Source organism: Canis lupus, chromosome 1, assembly GCF_011100685.1.
Source record: "Canis lupus familiaris isolate Mischka breed German Shepherd chromosome 1, alternate assembly UU_Cfam_GSD_1.0, whole genome shotgun sequence".
Lineage (NCBI taxonomy): Eukaryota > Metazoa > Chordata > Mammalia > Carnivora > Canidae > Canis > Canis lupus.
Genome location: NC_049222.1, coordinates 63,199,986 through 63,219,276, shown reverse-complemented (window position 1 = coordinate 63,219,276; position 19,291 = coordinate 63,199,986). Strand labels below are relative to the sequence as shown.

The 19,291-nt window shown below is 34.4% G+C and overlaps 1 protein-coding gene and 1 long non-coding RNA gene across 10 annotated transcripts in view; one reads left to right on the top strand and one right to left on the bottom strand.

The window, feature by feature from the left end:
- Window positions 1-19,291, top strand: part of TRDN (triadin) — a 360,587-nt gene that overhangs the window by 118,156 nt on the left and 223,140 nt on the right. The window contains exon 9 of the mRNA NM_001389217.1: window positions 5,245-5,304. Coding sequence (NP_001376146.1) covers window positions 5,245-5,304 — 60 coding nt within the window. The remainder of the gene's footprint in view (window positions 1-5,244; window positions 5,305-19,291) is intronic.
- The window catches only part of LOC102152099, a 46,168-nt gene continuing 27,728 nt past the window's right edge, over window positions 852-19,291 (bottom strand). For 4 of the 9 annotated variants that reach the window (XR_005353873.1, XR_005353870.1, XR_005353872.1 and 1 more), the window contains 5 exons: window positions 18,312-18,472; window positions 15,939-15,984; window positions 11,081-14,390; window positions 9,800-9,899; window positions 852-9,266 (listed from right to left, as the gene is read on the bottom strand). This is a non-coding gene — a long non-coding RNA (uncharacterized LOC102152099). Of the gene's footprint in view, window positions 9,267-9,799; window positions 9,900-11,080; window positions 14,391-14,831; window positions 15,754-15,938; window positions 15,985-18,311; window positions 18,473-19,291 lie in introns of all 9 variants that reach the window. The other 5 variants (XR_005353871.1, XR_005353867.1, XR_005353868.1 and 2 more) reach the window with 5 other exon arrangements.

The following is a 19,291-nucleotide window of genomic DNA, read 5'->3' as shown; positions in this document are numbered from 1 at the left end:
TTCCCATTAAGAACGTGGAATCTACTATGTAGGAACTATTTCTACAAATCTTTCTTAAGGGTGTTACAAAATAGAACTTTCCTTTACTCTGGTAGTCTTGAATAATTATATTTGAGGACTAAAACTGAGGGATGGTTTCTATGAGATTTTCATTAAAAATTTTGAAAACTTTACTACTGAGTAACCTATTTGGATGGTGAAACTGAAGATAATTTTCACCATCAGAAGACACAAGACATGAAATTTGAAATCCATACTTTTTTTTTTAGATTCCACATGTAAGTGAGATCATGTGGTATTTGTCTTTGCAATCCTCTCTTGTATTTTTTCTTTGAATCACTTTTTTCCCTTGAATTCACAAGTCATATTTATAAATTTCGATTTGACAAAGGATGTATATTTTTGAGACTATATTTTAAAAAGGAAAGGAAGGAAAAAAGAAAAAAACGCCTGTCTCTCTTTTTTGTCAATCACAAAATTTTGAAATAAATAAACATCGCCTAAATGGAAAACTCTGTGGATCGCCGAAAAAGAGTGGGATTAAAACTTTGGAGCCCTAAAACTTTTATTCAATTGTAAAAATGATTATATTGCATCGAAAAAATTAAAAATATTGATCATTACTTATTACCTCTCTTAAAACCGTATGTTATTTCTGAAATATTTTGGGTAGAAAAAGAGCTATAGTAAATAAAGGGAATATTTCAAATGGACGATTTTACTGTGATAGAAAACAGGAAAACTAATCTTCTGACTCACTGATATATGTATTTAAAATGATTATCAGGGTCCTAAAATACTTTGCATTTTAGATTGCTCTTTAAAGATGAAAATAATCACATGAAACCAGCTGAAAAGTACCAAATATATTTTTATTTTTTGTTCATAAATACAGGATATAAAAATTCATGCCACTTATATACAGGGGTATCACAATACTTATCTAGTAACTGGAACATGCATCAACCTTTTGATGTCCATTTTTAGTATCTTTAGGTTTTTTTGTGGGGGGAGCACATTTTATTGATAAAGACACATCTCTGGAACATTTTAAAATAATGTCTATTTTCTAGGTCACATATATTGTATTTCATTCATATCAGTAATCAGAATTATGCAAGATATCATTCTATTACCATTTTCATTTTCAATCTGTTTTCATTTCTACATAAAGAGCTATTTATCTATTAAAAGGACATTCAAATATCACTGAAAGTAAGAAACAAAAGCACAAATGTGATTTTCTCAGCTAAGTAAATGCATTTACTAAAGTAAGCCTCCCTAATAAAACAGCTACCGTCAATTAAATCATTAGGTAAACAATCAAAACCTTACTACTAATTGCTGGTTAGACAGAAATATTTTTTAAATTAAGCAAAGATTTAAGAATATTTACTTATTAAAAAAACCTGATCACATTATGTTTTCACCTAAGCACAATAAACGAAGATGCAGTCTTTCTTAAATGATCTATTTAGGGGGTGGCTTTGAATTTGAGACTCTTGTATTGATGATGTAGTAAAATAGTTGAGTAAATTCTCCTTTGGGCAAGGGATTAGTTATTTGCTTAGCTTAAGTTAGTCTTGATGAATTTGAGTCCTTTTCAAATAGCTTTCTAAATAAATAGTGCCTATAGGTCTTTCCCTGGAAATAGATTTTTACATTTAGCACTCACACATATTGTAAATTTTTAAATTATATAGTATACACGAAAATGTATTCACATGTAGTTACTCAATATTACATATTTATAAACATTATATTTTCATGTAAAACATTGGGAATCAGACCCATAGGTGTGTACATGCCTACCATAAACTTATACATCCACTTACGTACCACATAATCTAGTTTTTATGGACCAATCTATTTAAAGTAGGGTAAGAAGGTTGGCATGTTCAGGCATTGATCTCTGATTTTCTGATGCCCTATGACAAATCTATGGGGAAGGAGAAAACCAAACCTCCCCACTGCTATACTCATTCTTTCTTTTCTTTCCCCTCCACTGCCTCTTTCTCCCTTTCCTACTCCTCCTCTCCCTCCTCCTCCTCCTCTTCTTCCTACTTCTTCATCTTCTTCTTTTCAACAACTATCTGAATATTTGTGGCAGGCGGAGAGAATATAGCTGATATGAAACTCCCATAGAGCACCAGAGTACACATGCCTCATGCTCATAAGAGGTTTTTTAAAATTTCCCTTCTGCTGACATTCTGCACCTAGAATGCATTTTCTCTCAGCTGCCACTCCACAGGGAACATGGCAGGAACATGACATCCAGGACTGCTCCTTGGGGAGGGGAGAAATTGTTAGCATGTGTTTATTCCTAGGAGATGTTCATTTGGTGGGAAAAAAAATTTAACAAATGGTGACCACCTATGAAATTATATGAATTATTATATATGAATTATCATCACAAAACTATGAAAGTTAGCATAATAGAACAGTTCTTTAGGAAAATTTTCCCCGTTTAATGTTTGAGTTGCATTTAAAGAAGCAAATCAGAAAGGCTTGGTTTTGCTTTATCCTTAGACAGGTGAAGCAGACACACTGGAGGCTGCCTGACATATACTTGCCTAGAATTCTTGCACATTGTTTAGGTCAACACTCAGGACAGATGGAAATAGGCATCCTCATTTAAAATATTTGAAAATTCTTAATTTAAATATTGTAAAAGTCCTCTCATTTTCCTATTGGCGTCATTAGAATGCAACATCATAGTATCACTCAAAACAGAAACGATCTAAGTATTGTAATTCAATTTTCTAGATTAAAAAACTAAACTTTTTTTAATTAATAAAGAATTTTGGGGGCACCTGGGTGGCTCAGTCAGGTAAGCACCTGCCTTCGGCTCTGGTCATGATTCTGGAGTCCTGGAATGTGGCCCCACATCAGGCTCCCTGCTTGATGGGAAGCCTGCTTCTCCCTCTCCTTCTGCAGCTTCCCCTGCTTGTGCTTCCTTTCTTTCTTTCTCTCTCTCTCTTTCAAATCAATCAATCTTTTAAAAAATAAATTTTCTTTCTTAAATTGGAAGCACAGAGGATTATTGATGCATTAATTAAATGAATGACTTTTGGAGCCAGAAAATGTTGGTGAAATAAATGCAAGCATTTTACTTTGGTAATAATTTAACATAGAGGCTAAAGAGTTTCATTACACTGTCAGCATTCAGTTAAAAAAAAAAACAAACTCTGAAGCATGAAGACTTTAGTTAATTCAACATACTATTCCATATGCTATGTGTTCAAATATGCCATCACAACTTGCCACTTGCACAATGCAGAGATCATTATTTCATTTTGGGCGATTACCCAAACCCTGCAAATTCCAGATAGTCCCTGCATTCTCAACTTCTTACATGCACATATTCTGAAGGCGATTGTGTCACTAGGAATCACTGTGAAAGAAAGAAAAAAAAACTGATGGATTTTTAGATCGATGATTCTGAAATATAGTCTAGTTAGGTCTTCTGAGGAGTTTGTTAAAAATGCATATTCTAGGAGTTAGACCCTGGAATTAGAACACATGCCTTGTCTGCTTGATATTTAAATTGCCCTTTGAGAACTACTTCTAAATTGTAGGAAGGACAAATCTAAAAAGAATATTGTCACTTAAGGTACTGAAACAAAGGGAGAAGTTTGAACATTTCAGGAAGTCTACCCTTGCTCCACCTCAAATTTGCCATGTAAAGGAAATAACCTTTTTCATTTTGCTGTATCTTAGAGCCAAATCTCCTATTCCAGAATTTTGCTCGACAAAACAGGTCTGTCCAGAAAAGAGAAAATATTTTCTATGTTAACCTTAATTCTCTCCTGTGCCATAGGGTTTGTGTGTCGTGGTTTTAGAAACCCTGGCTGTTACCACGGGTATATCCAGGAACAAATAGATTCCTGGATTTGAACTGAGAACCAGCCTCCCGCCAACTCCCACCTCACCTATGGGAAAATGTGCTGTAATTCAAGAACCAACACACATGCAAATCCTTGAAACTTTATGAGTTTTGGCTTACTCATATTTAGGTACTAATGAAAAGGATTATATGTTTACATTTACTGCAATAACTACATTTATTTGTTTGAAGACTGGCAGAGTTTCGTAATAAAATGGATTACTCTAAAATACTGCTAATACTCTAAAGAAATAGGGTTTACAAAAATCACTGTATGTGTGTTTATTATACAGTAATAAGTTTTATTATTTCCCATGTTTGATATACTTAATTTCAAGCACTTAAGGGTGTGTCATGTTATGTAAATTGAATAAACTCTTGGTCCTAGAGCTGCCTTTGGATTTGTTAGATTCATGAAATGCCTATTTAGAAGGTAAATCATCTTGAACAAGATTAATTTCATAATAAGCAAGTTTTAAAGAAGACCTGGCAAAACTTATGGAATAATTCACCCACTGAAATTTGTGTCGGAATGACCTCAGCAGAATGTAATGTTCTGCAAAAATTGAAAGTTCACCGCGATGGCTTTGATTTAGAGGGAAAATAAAGAAAAAACAAACAAACTGAAATCATTTGACTAAGTTTGCCCAAAGTGCTCAAATCCCTTTTCTTTAAAACTTTTTTCATAGACCATAGGCTAGTCAAGATCACAAGATATCTTCAATGGCGACTACTCAATTAATGAGCTTAGCAATGACATCGTTTGATGCTGAAAGTCTGTTCTCCTGCACATACTCTTCTAGTTGGGGAGCATTTCCATGCAGAACCCCTAACACCTTGCAAAGGAGTTAGCCTTCCTGCTTGCCTTTTCAAGAAGATATTCTACAGCTCCATTTAGACACTTAGCAGAAGGGCTTGCAATGAATAATTGGTAAAGTGCTCCAAGTTGGAAATAATTTCCTCTTTCAAAACTTCTGGTTCATTATTGGAAGTGTATATAGGAATCGCAAGAAAAAGTGCTCTAATATGATGACTACTGTAATGAGTTTGATGAAAAGTGTTTTGATCTAAACAAACAAACAACCCAGCAACAACAACTGTGTGATATTACCCTGAAGTAGTCTGTGCAGTTTTTTAAGGTTATTTCTTATGTATGGAAGAAATAGAATTTTACATTTATTACATCTTTTTTCCCCTGTGTGTTCATATGAGTGCAAATTATTCCTTCACGGAAAATATTGTAGTAACTGAAATAGAATTGTGCTATTTTGTTTGTTTTGTGAAGCCATTTCTCTTTAGGAAAAAAAAATGGTTTTGATGACATTTTTTCATTGCTCTTTTTCTTTCCACTCCATCAGATCAGTATGCATTCTGTCGATATATGATTGACATGTTTGTCCATGGGGATTTAAGACCAGGTATTCCAAAAAAAATTTTTGTGCTTGTCTGTTCTAATAGTCTTTGTCTCTGAGACAGTTGGGTTTTTTGTGTGTGTGTGCACTAAACTGTATTTTCATTTAAAAAAAATTGCATAATGCATGTGTAGATCTAGAATAAAGCCAGTAAAAAAGCAGAAGTAATAACTGGCATTAGGGCCTTTAATTTTACCGCATGGCCTATTGCAAATGAAGTTGGCTGAAAGCTAAAAAAAATATGCTAATATCTTCATCTACAAAAAATGCTAATATCTTTAATAATATCTTGGAGCAAAGAGGTGAATCATCTTATTTTATTTCGAGTAAACTTATAAGGCCGCCGACAATAAAAGTATCCCTTTTTTTTTCAGTAGTGAAAAATATTCATATTAAATCCATCAGAATTCAAATATTTAATTTGTTTCAAAATTTTTTTTTTCTCACATGAACCAAGATTAGCCACTCCAGGGATCTACTATTGATGGAAATAGTCAACCTGGGAGTTAATAGTTAACACAATGGGGAAGTATTTTTACTGAAAGCAATTTATCTCTCATCTCTCCTATCTTTTTTAATTGTTGCCTAGAGTGTAACAAGGGATTCTTTACTAATATCTTAACTAAGAATGAATGACTCCATTGCTTATACTTGGCCTTTTGCAGATTTAAAGACTGATAAGAACTATGTTATATTTGGGGGAACAATTCTAAGAAGATGGTATTGTTAAGGAAGGAGATAATTTACATTAGAATAATTGAAGCTCATTGTTTAAAGCAAATTATATTTTGGCTCTAAACTATTTTGATGGAAATTTCTCCAAACTTTATGACTACATTTATGCATGTATTGGTAAATTGGCATCATCATATTTAAAACAAGTATATAACACATTTAGCTCCTAGGAAATTTGAAGATTATGAGAATTTTGGCTCTCAGGAAAATTGAGTTAATTCTCATAATTTATTCAGGTGAATTTCCACTCCCTCCTCTTCTTCAGTTTTTAAATCCTTTTACTCTTTTTTTGTTTACTTTCTTATGAGTTAGAAACTGAAATGAAAGGGAAATCATTGAAAAGTATGGTGACTCAGTTAGAATGATGACTCATTTGGGAAAAATGATTGCTAACATACGTGTATAAAAGCATAGTAAAATTAAATGGAAACATTCAGGAAACTAATTTAATAATATAGTGAAAAAAGAGGGCTTTGGACGTAAATACGGGTGTAATGCTAGACCCCATCCTTTTCTAGCATTGTACCAAAAGCAAATCATTGAACCCCACCTCGTCTTCAGTGTCCTTACATTGAGGTCAGAGTCACAACCTTGCTAATTTGTTGACCAAGCATATAAATAGATACATAAAATACTATTATTCTAACTTTATTCTTTAAATCGTTCAATTTAGCACAGCCTGTCTGCGTGAGTACCCCACATGAAAGAAACTTAACATTAGTGACTCTCGCTCTCTCTACAACATTAAGTCAATTTTAGGTAACAGATTTACTGACAAGTTTATTTAACTGTGATGGTTTTAAAAAGTTATATTCTCAAAATAAATAAATAAATAAATAAAATAAAAATAAAAAGTTATATTCTACACATATTTTGCTTCGAAAAGATCAATTATTTCCTTGTAATGCAACATGAATCTATATTACTAATGAGCACGAGTTTTTAAATGCCATTGCTTGAGGAAAATAATGTTTTCATTGTGCTCCCCAAACTATTCATAGAGCTACTAAACTGATCATAAAATGCAGTTTCTAGGAAAATTACAGGACAGAGGGAACCATACATTGTTCCCTCAAAGTCTTCTCAAAGTCAATGACTTTGACTTCTCAAAGTCAATGAGAGATGCTAAGAGTTTAACAGTCACAGCTAATAATTTCTTTCCAAAAATTCAACAACAAATGAGGATCAGAAGGAACAGTGAAACCATCTCTGCCTGAGTTAAGGAGAATTCTGTTATTAATCATACAGGAAAACTCTTCTAATATCCCATGTGAACATTTTCTAAATAGGCATGAGTTTAGATCTGTAGCACTATCTGATATTCTAACTCCTGGAAATCATTACCAAGTGCTATGGGATTATATTTCGTACTAGCAGTTATTACCTTTCTAACCGCCTTTCTAATTTATTTCTTCTACCTACATTCATGATTTTGAAGGCTTATTGCTATAATATCTAAGAAATACAGGAATATGTAGATCAGTATTTTGGGGGAAATTCTGTATTTTAGTCTTTCAGGGGGTGGAAAGGAAGAAGTTGGAGAAGGGAAAAAAAAAACCTATATGGTATGCCTATTGTTTCATGTAACAAATTCCATGAACCTTCATAAGTGCACAGAAGGAAAATTTATATTACTTTTGTTGGTGACACAGTACAGAGAGCATTAAATATGGCCTGCGTTTTGAAAAATAAGGAATGAGAAACAAGATTTTATCTGGGTACATTAATTTAGAGAAAATGCAAGTGATACGACTCTGACTCTGACTGACAATTAGAGAATGAAACAATTCCTGCCAAGTTTATTGCTCTGCGTGTATCCAGTATTTATAAAACATTTGTGCTTCCATCTGTTTCTGTTTGGGATTAGTAGAACACCTGTTATTGTTTAGCTAGAGTTCATTATTAATTATTGGTAATGAATTTTTTAATCTATAATTTGATTTTTCTCTTTGGGATAAAGAACTTCCCTTATATAATGTTGCCACTCCCTCAAAAGTAGCCCAAATTACAGTTGCGATTTGGAAAACCTGATTAATGAAATGTACTGACACTATGACATTAGTCTCAAGGTTTGCCTTTTATCCCATTAAATAAAATACTTCTAACAACGATAGTCTTACCAATTTTTTTAGCTAAGAAATACCTGAAAATGAACTGAATTGCTCTTTTTGAATCTCCGTAGTGAATATGCACTATCTTACGGTCAGTAACAATCCCCACCTCAATTATGAGGACCATCTTAATAAGCCAACATTAAATGTATGGATCGTATCATTTTGTTGAATCTAATTAAAATTCACCTGCACTGACTCACTCTATATTAAATTGGAAAATCAAGAAAATTCTATTTAAACCTAGAAAGTGAGTATATTCTACTAAGGCTGGCCCTGTGGGCAACTGGAGTAGATGTATATGTACAATGTATAATTTTAGGGGTGTTATGGATACTGAAATGCTCCCCTCTCTAAAAATATTCTCTCTACTGCTCTTAAATGATCTAACAACTCTGCCATTAGATCTCTTGATTGTGTACATGGTCAATGTTATAGAAAATGTTTTGAATAGTCCCTAAACTGCCTTAGGGAAAAGAAGAGGAAGGAAAGAGTGAGGAGGGAAGGGAGGACGACCCACCTGTTTTCCTAAGGTGGCTCTCCTGAGGCTGATGATTCACACTTTTTAGTATTAAATAGTCTAGTTGTCATTTTCTTACGAGACAACTAAGGAAACCAGTCAAGGCAGATATAGTAGCTACATAGAGACTCAATTTACAGAGTTTCATACTTTTTGTTTTGTTTGTTTTGCTTTTAGAAATTGATAGTACTGAAGGTCAAGATAAATGATTTCAGATTTATTCATCTTTATCAACCTTCCAGTAACTCCAATTTCCTTTTCAATACTTTGCTGCTAAGCACATTTTTCTTAAGTGATAGCCATACTCATAATTTCATTCATTTACATAGACTCTAAAAGAACCATGGTGATCTTGCTAGGCATTTTCACATTTCCTCTTCATCAAGTTCCCCTGGGCCAAATGAATTGCATGTATTGCTGGGCAAAGTCAACTGAGTTAGGCAAGAGATAAATTTCAATAAGGAAAAAAAAAAAATCACATGGCTCACAGACCTCTGCATATTTACTATAGATAAGGAAATCAATTTAAATGTCCAGTACAGGAACCAGGCCTCCTGTACTTTTGCTTAGTCATTTTAATACTTTTCTTCAGCTCTTCATCTCTGTATGAAAAAAAAATTGTAATCATAAAGCCATTACGATTAAAGTTCAATACCAGTTAAAGTTTATCCCTTAGAAGTTATCCCAACCATTGAAATTCCACCTGCTGTCTGACTTTTACTTGAGCCAGGAATTTATGTCAAGGTAATTTATTCCACTTTCTGTGTCATTTGCTCTCTTAAAATTGAAGGTATTCACCTATCAAAATCTTCTCTGACTATAATAAGGTATTCTTTGGCAGCTCGTATTCCAATTCTATGGGTTTTAAGTCCACAGCTAGAAAGAGCCTCAAGGAATAAGTTAGTACTCCTATTTTATTAAGATCCTTTTCTTGAACTTTAGTTGTGCCTAACTGCATTTTTGGTTTGATCCTGCTGAGAAGAGGTCAAATGTAATTGCATTATAGTCACTGTTATTTAACGGTTTAATCTAATGTATTTCAGAGCTCAATTGGCTGTAATGGAAAAGACTAGGTAAGAGTCAGCCTTACTTTACTTTTCTCTAAAAAAGTACTGTTCCATAAAAACATACTTACTGTAGTTTGAACATCTAATTATCTTCACAAAATAAAAGCTTTGGGAGTTTTGATGTTAACTCAATAAATATTTGTTGAATCCCCTTAGCAAGCTGATAGCCTAGAAAAGAGATAAGACATAGCATAAATAACTTTATAACCAAGGATAAGTTAATAAGTGCAATAGAGGTTTAGAAAGTGTACATGCTCATCTCAATATACTAAGAACAAACAATAGTTATCTCCACTTACCACTTGGACCTCTCAATGTTTTTTAATATTTTGAATCATTTTAAAAAATGGGTCATAGAAGTAAGGATAAAGGGATATTGAAAATTGTGATAAAAATGTAAATACAGCAAAGCTAAAAGTTTATTTAATCAGTTTTCTGATTTTGAATGTATATATACTCCAAATTGGAAACATCTTCAAAATGAACTAACTGCACATCTATTTATCATGCATAAACATGTCATATATGCATCTAATAGATACTAATTCCAGATTTCAAACACATCTCTAATAGGTTCTAGCACAGTATTACTTCTGGTTCTTTTAGAATTTATATTTCAAAAATGCAGCAAATTTTTGAAATCTTTGAGGTTCATAATTTCATTGAGAAGACAATGTCATCTCCATCCCATCACTGTGAGACATTTTTTAGCTTTATAAACATTATTTAAAATGATAAATCCAATGATTTTTTAATTTATACATTATTGATTTCATTCTGATACCTGCTTTTACCTTTCTTTAGCATTTGTGCACTTAAAAACTACAAATTTTCACACATAGATTTTATAAAAGGTGAAAAAGTACTGTAACATACCCTTCTAACAAAATGAGACAGACTAGATTCTTGCACAAAATATTGAGTGATAAGGTCATGGTTGAAGGACTAACTGAATGAGAATACTATATTTCCTTTTTGTCCTTTGAAATGAATTATTCACTCACTGATATTTTTTTTTAAGATTTTATTTATTTATTCATGAGACACACAGAAAGAGAGAGGCAGAGACACAGGCAGAGGGAGAAGCAGTCTCCATGCAGGGAACCTGATGCAGGACTCGATCCTGGGACTCCAGGATCAGGCCCTGGGCTGAAGTCAGGTGCTAAACCAGTGAGCCACTAGGGATCCCCTCACTCGATGATTTTTGAGAAAATTCATTGCTATCTGAAAATTCATGGTCTGAGATTTCATTTGAATGATCAATTTCAATTTCACCCTAATCATTAAAGTTTAGCATACTGTTATCTCTCTTTTTTGCATTCATCTCCTGATTTTAGTAACTGAAATACCTTCTTTGGTTGATTTTCTTCTCTTTGCAGCTATAGATGAAAAATAGAACTTCTAAATTCTAAACTGTGTTCAAAGAAACTAAAAGTAGACCATACAAATGTTTCCAGACTTCTTTTATACCTTCTCAAATGATGATGCACTACTTTAGTCACAGCAGGGAAGCTGAATAATGATGAGATAATGATGGTTTATTTTGCAGTTGCATCATCCTTCCAAGCAACTGCATCATTTTTCTATTTTTCTTATTATTTTAGTCATTTTTAGCATTGTTAGGAATAATTGATGAGTAATAATGAAATAATTCCTAAATTGATGAGATTGAAATGTTCAAGATAGGGGAAAAAAACAGTATAATATAGATTCCATCATGTGTCCTGGATTTCCAAAATTGTCCAATGGTGCTACATGGTAATTACAAGTTATAATGAATTTTTAAATGATTTTATAATTTTATTTATAAAAAAACTACGTTTAATTTATAATTTTATTCTATTTAAAAAGTAAGTAATATTTTTCTTTGCTCCTTGGAAAACCTATAAGAAAAAATAAGACAAGTCAGTCTCTACAAGTAGTTATAATTGCTCAAAACCAAACCAAGCCAAACCTCAAAAACTAAGATTAAAAAAAAAAAAAAACTAAGATTAGCTTCAATAGACTCTGATAGGCACACTGAAAATCAATAGCGAGAACATAAATGTGAAGGTCACACAAGCCAGGATTTAAATACTTTTCTTCTGCTAATTTTTTTTCAGTCTCAGTTTTTTATTAAAATGTATTTCTTAAGGTTTTTAAAATGATGAAATGAGAAACTACATGCCCATGTTCTCTCCCCACATGTTTTTCCTTTCTCTTTTACTATGGAAATTTACTGCAAAAAAGATAATGCTTTTGGTGTGAAAAATCAGAGAAGATCCTATGGAAGAAGAAAAATGGAAATGTGTTTTGAGACATTGGTAGACTATGTCTATATGAATTTAAGGATAAAGATATAAAGGCTGAAGGGATAACACTTAAGGCACAGAATCACACTATCTTGCAATGTTCTTTTGTGACTACCAGCTGGTGAGTATTTATTCTCTGCTAGTTTCTTAAAATAATCTTATTTAATCCTTGTAAAACTTGGGAAGAGTGTTATCATCAACCTTGTTTTATAGAACAGAGAATTGAGGTAGAGAGAATTTAAGTGTTTTGTCCAAGTCAAACACCGTGCAGACAGGGGATTCAAACCCAGCCTGACTAATTCTAAAGCCCAAAGCTCCCTGCTTTTTTAGGTATAGATGCACAACTACAAGTGGCTCACTCCGATTGACACTCAGGGAACCTAGAAAGAGAAACAGACTTGGAAACATTTGTGCAAGAAGGTTTGGAGGGAATGAAATTGGAAAGACCAGTTGAGATATGTCTAAGGAGAGGAAGTTAAGATTGATCTTGGGAGACGTAATAAAGAGGATAAAGATGATTTTAGAGATATCACAGCAGTAGAATCATGGGATTTATCATCACAAATACCAAAGGAGAGGAAAGTAAGATTTTTCAGAGATTGTTGACCTGAAAAACTAAACCAAATCAACCAACCAACCAACAAAAAACCCCAAATAGGGGCTAAAGGAGGAGAGTGGGTCAAAAGTCACAGGAGTGGGCAGGGCTGGAGACATAGGAGATTTGGATACCTTTTCTGTTCTTAAAGCCACAGTTGCTATTCAGCTGCAAAAGGGGAACATGTGCGAGATTCCCCTCCAAACATCGTTTGTCAAGCACCTGCTAAATACCAAGGCTCATACCAGGTACTTTCACACACTTTACTCATTAAATTCTCATAACAACTTCTGAAGTCATCTGCAGTTAGACAACCAAGTGTGGAGTTTCAGGGAGAGGTCAATGGTGGAAATGAGGTTGCCAAAAGAGTTAAAGAAGTCGGCATACAGATACTGAATACCTTCTTCATGATCTGCAGTCCCCAACCAAGCACAGTAGGGGATGTAAGAATGCTAAAGGAAGATCTCTAACTTTAACCAGTGGAATGGATGAGTATTTGAAAGAGAAAAAGGAACTAATAAATGGTAGGAAAAGGTTAAAGTTGGGAGACAGATTGAGCATAATACTGATATTAATTGTTACAAGTTTCAGAGAGACATCTGTGGTTCCTGATGCCAGGGGAGATAAAGACATCTAGAACTTGAAGGATGGATTATTAGTATTTGATGCAGCGTGAAGGAATACACAGGCCTTGCTTTGTATATGAATGGAAGAGAAAATGAACAGGGACGTGACATGGCAGTGTGTGTGAAATTGATGTGTTTGTACAACAACGAGGGGATCAGATTAACAGCAAGCTAAGTTATGACTAGAAAACATCAGCAAAGTAAGAAGTGGATAAGTTTGTGGTGACATTACAGCTGCTCGGTCAATCAGGCCAAGCTGAAACTTGGAGCGGAAGAGGGTCTTTGAAACATTTCAAGCAGAACAATGACGTGAAACCAGTGTTTCAGAGAGTGTGATCAGATAGAGATTTAAAGGATTGAAAAACGGGGTAAAGTTTATGAAATATTGCAAAAGCTGATAAACCAAAAACATGGCTTTAAAGGAAGAAAGGACAAATTTACTAGGCCGTTGTTCATATAGGTGGTCATGGGGACTGTGTGCAAGTAACTTACGAAATTAGTGTTGCAACTCAAAATGCTACAAACTGTTTTGACAATCAAAGTTCACACAGGTGGTAGAAACTCAAATGAAGTTAAGAGATAAATGAGGAGGGTGAAATATGTGTGACTATTAAAAACATAGTGTAGTAAAAACAAAAAAAGTGCTGGAACTGAGCCACTGAGCCATCATCTAGAAAGAAGCAATGATTTCCTTTCCTTCTCTGGCTAAGTTTTGTTGTTTTGCACAACTTTTCTTTGATCTTCAGTGGTAGCCACACACAGACATCTCAGGTGGTGAAATCAGGTGGTTAGGCATAGACTCCACAGCCAGAAAGCACGGTTTCCATTCTAGGCCCTGCCACTTGCTTGAAATAGGACTTAGTCAAATTAACCAATCTCTTTCAGCCTTCATTTCCTCCTCCGTCAAAGGAGGCTGATAAGGTTGTGACAAAACACATTTGCAAAGGGTCAAAGCGCTTTTACGGGTCCCCGGCTCTCCGCGTGTGGGCTCTTCTTTGATCATTGAGCACGTATCGGTGAGTTATTACCAGCAGAATTGTGTTAGGGAGAGGAAAACGTTTTTTTCCAATCCACAGCAACAAATCATCTGTAACACAGATTTTGCCCACTGTAGCCATCTGCTGTCTTCCAGCCTTGGTCCTACCCCCTACATAAAGTGAACAAAAATACATAATCCACACTGTGATATTGAGGATCATATGAAAAATCTTACATTAAATACATAGAATGAGTTTGAATGAAGCGTATTTTAGGTAAGTTCTAGGTCCTATGCCAGATCTAGGGATACAACAGTGAACAAATACGCATGGTGCTTACTTATCCTTTAAAGTGGGATCATAGACATAACTTTTTAGAGTTGACATGCGGATTCAGTCATGAACACACACACACACACTGGAAAGACTGCTTGACTATGACAAGCATAAGCACCACGTATGTCTATAGCGGTGGTGGGGCTGGTGATTCTGTCCAAATACAGCAAAATTGTGCTTTTCCTCTCACCCCACCCTGTGTCTTTCTGATTTAATGATCGTGTATGATTACCATTCTCTCCCTAGCAAGTCTTTGTTTTCTGCCTTGGACATACCTTTAAGAAACATTTGCTTTTAAATCCCTCCTGGCTTATGTTTTGCCAAATCCATGGTACGTTTATTGAATTAAATTCATGATGCCTAATATTTATCTCAATGAAAAAAATTTTTGATGATCATTCCAGAGCAGCCCTCTTTACTCATTCGTAGAAATAATCTTGTTATTTAAGAAGATGACAGGCTTCTGAGCATTGCAAATAGGCCCCGCATAAAGATTCTTAAGGGAGTTATTGGTGGTATCTCTAGAGACAGAGGCTCAGAATTAACAAAGACTGGTTTGCGACATGCGTCTGTAAAATGTAGGCCGCATAAAGCATTAGAACAAAGTGGTGAAGCAAAGGGGAGAAATCCTATGCTTAATCACAGGTGTGCATAGTTCCTGGACTTGGCATATCCCCGTGAGGGTTGATTCTGATTATCTGAAGGTGGGCGATGTTCAAGGTAAATGTATTAGATTTTCTTATTTGTCACAATCCATCCACAAAACATTCCCATCACTGTAAATAGCCGGTATATACACAGAAGTAGATCCGAGCACTTCTGAGTGGCTGTGATTCCTCTAAAGCTGCTGTTCTCTCTCAAGCAGCCTCGTTGTGATGAAGAGGCTGCAGGTTTGGGGAGAAAGCTAGTAAATAAAAAGACTGATGTCCTCATAATACCGAGTTCGATGACTTCACTTCTCTGTGTCCATTTAAAGAGAACAAAACAAAGGCTTGTGTCATTCTTTTCACATGCTTCCTACCCTTTTGAAAGTGGTGCTAGATTTTAGAGGAGTATCTTTGCAGTGAGGAAACTTTGATTCAAGTATCGTTTTGGTCTAGCCTTGTCACTGTTAATGGCACGGACTTGTTGTCAGACAAAAATAAATTCCTCCTCAGGTAACCTACTGAGACTATTCAAAGCATGTTCTAAAATAGTCTGAAAAAGGAACAAATAATACGGAGTCATTTGAATTGCTGCATGAAAAGCAAGGAAAATTAAGGCTTAATCAAAGAATTATCAAACTAATTAGGTGTTATTTATTAATGTGTCATGTCTTGTAATAATCTTATCTGTCAGTTCATATGCAAGAGTGCAGATTAAAAAAGCATTCCAGTAATTACGTGAATATATTCCCCTCCTGCTATTCCAAGGTTCATTTGGGTGGCCCTGTAGACAAAGAATAGAGAATCCGTGACTTTCTAACCATTCAAGTAAATATATAGTTCTTACCACTTTTCTTAAGCAGGATTTAATTTAAACATGAAAATAATAAGTATGCCCCATAGCTATTTTGATAGAACTAATTGTGAACTAAGCAGTTTGCTATGACTGCTTTCAGAGACATGTAGATGATTCCTCATCCATGGCCGTTTTTCCCTGTGCCAGGATGTTTGTGCAAGATGAAGACAATGACTAATTTTGCAATATTCACATAAATGTTACCAATTTCAACATTTTGATGCTCAATGCTTGCTCAGCATTTTTTGGTCAATTCTATGACCGCTCTTCTAGCGGTATTTTACATTTTGGTTTTCTGAAATAGTCTAGCTTAAGACAAAATAGTACCATTCTTACCAGATGGTAGTAATACTTATACCACGTTTGAAGAGAATATATTTTGCCTATTTATATACTCATCAACATCCCAGTTAATATGCTCATTCTATTAATCAGTCTCCCAAGAGTTACTAAATCCATAGTATATACTCAATACTAGTGGTCATAACATGAGTTTCAAAGCAGAAGGAGACAACAAGCTACTCAGTTTATTATAAGGAAAGCAATGAACAGTATAAAACAGGTAGGGGAGGAAAATGGGAAAAGATACTAATCAAGTTCTAAATCATATTTGCAGGTTACACTCACAAGAAATGTCTAAAGAGGGGAGGGCCATAGAGCTTAGGATAGGCTTCATAAAGGTGTGGTCCTGGTATTTTTTCAATGCGTACCTTCAGCCTCATTGTGATTGTTGCTATTAATTGCTTACAACGAATTTATTACTTATTTTTATTTAGGTAGTCAAGTTTTTCACTCTAAGGGGAGCAGAATAATCATAAGATGAAGTACATGTACTCTATATTAATTAGCAATACCAAGTGAGAAATCAATACAGAGGAAAAACTGAATAAAGTTATATCATATGAATGTCATCTGCATCATTGTACATCCTTTCAAATTAGACCCCATTATACTTAAGTGCCTATCTTTTGTCATTCACACTTAATTGTTTATATTACATCTCTTAAATTCCCACTACTCTATTTTATTCAATATTTCTGCTTCCTGGTTGGCATGCAGTTTTCCTGAAAGAAAAACCATCACCTACAAATCACTTTCTATAGTAATCATCCATAGTGTTTAGGTAACAAGTGTGTATTTAGTGGCTAAAACTTGTTTGTAAAAATTAGAATCTCATATAGAAAGTGAGGGAAAATAGAGAAAAAGAACCAATATTGTCATATTGAAACATCCTGTAAAAAACAACCTGATGATTTAATACTCTTTTATAAAACAATTGCATAAGATGTAAACAGTTTCCATTTTCTATTATTTATGATGGGATTGTATTAATGATGATTTTCTCCCGGAGGAATATTTTTTTCTTGTATAATTATAAATAGCCTGCTGGCAGACACTGGATAAGCAGTGTGTATTGTTTTAAATGACAAAATAGTATCAATTATACACAATTTAAAACAGGAAGAGAAGTTGGATGGCTTCCAAATGTGTCATTCAAGGGAGAACATATTTGTGAATTTAATTGTGGTGTTAAGCCTATTAAACAGTAATTATTAACATGTTACCATTTATCCTTTATCTATCAAGTGCAAGTATTGAAATATTTCAGTTTATGTTATATGCCTGTAGTTGAAAAGGTGTGGAATTTTATCATCTTTTTTAAAGCACCTGGTAGAAAATTCTCTGCTAAAACAAAATGACAAATCCTTTGTCTCCTCCTGAGATAAATTCCAAAACCAGAAGGTCTCTTTTTAATTGGCTCTATGATTCGTCCTTAGGCTTTTCATATCTCTTCAAATTGCTTGTGAACATGGAATATTTGCATGTGTCAGAGACAATTAAACAAAAAAAAAAAGGAAAAGAAAAATTTTCTCACAAGTGGAAAGAAAGGATAGGACAGTTGCAACATCCTTTCCCTTTGCCAAGTCCTGTGTGGTGTGGAAATAGCTAAACAGGGTGGTTGAAAAGTGCCAAATTGATTTTATTTTATATGGATGTGATCCTTGTGTAGAGGAGAAGCTGCACTGTTTTTTTCAAATGCCATGCTATAGCTTAAAAAAGTATGTCTCTGCATTTGAGGTAAGGAGAAAGGAAAGTCACAGAGAATCTTAGTTAAAGTGACTTTCCTGGAGCTGAAGGAAAGCTCAGTCAGACACATATTTTTTTGCAGCTATTTACCCTTTAAGGATTTTTGAGGATGATCCCAGGTGATGATGACAGCATTGATGAAGACAATGGAAAGATTTACCACTTACCAAGTCCTAATGGAATGCCAGGCCAGGTGCTGTGCTCAACTGTGGACATGGATCATCTCATTGATGAAGTTCTTATCAAAACCTAGGAACTCCATCTCATAGATTAGGGAATTGAACCAAGAAGAAGTTTTGGAGTTTATCTGGATGGCTGGATATTGTCTCTAACAAAAGAGAGAAAATATATTTTTTTAAAGGGGGTCACTACCTCTTAGGTTTTCTTTCTTTTTTTTTCTTCATTCTGTTTTGTAAGTGGTATGATTTAAGAAAAACAATCTTTTTTTCTCATACAATGCAAATTTGACACGCACTCCAAATGTTGTCAATACAACTGCCAAAGAAAGCAGGCAATCTGCTGGTAACTTTCAGATGTCTTTGTTGGTTGGTCAGTGAAAGGAATCTGGGGACCGGGACTTCATACCTAAGAGCAAATGGTGACAAGCAAGTGTCTTGTCACCAAAATCCTGAAGGAATCTTGGATATGGTTTACTTTTAAATTTCCTGGGATTCTAAACTGGCCATAGGCCTCATAAAATATCACCTAACTCCACGATTAGATTTTTAAGCTTATTTTATTCTTAATGGTTAGAGTGGAAGCAGGTTGAGATGGAGGAGAGCATAGAATAAATTTATCTCTAAGGTTGTTGGTGGGTCCTGAAGTTACTGAGAATGAAAACAACAGATTCGAACAGGTTAGGAATTGATTTAGCAATCAACTGTGCCAGCTGCTCTCTGTCAATAACCTCTTTGGTAAAATCTAAAGTCAAACAACCAGAAAAATAGGAGGCAGAAGGAGCCATTATTTGTTCTTCATGTTTAGATAGTTTACAAAAATGTCAAGCCTCCTATCTCTTAAGGAGTGAATTTGTTATTCTACTTGTAAATTATTTTAGTACAACCTGTAAACATAATGATTTTGTCTTGGGAGCCATCCTTTCTCTTATTTCCTCACCTTCCTGGTTACTCACAATCCCAGTGATCAA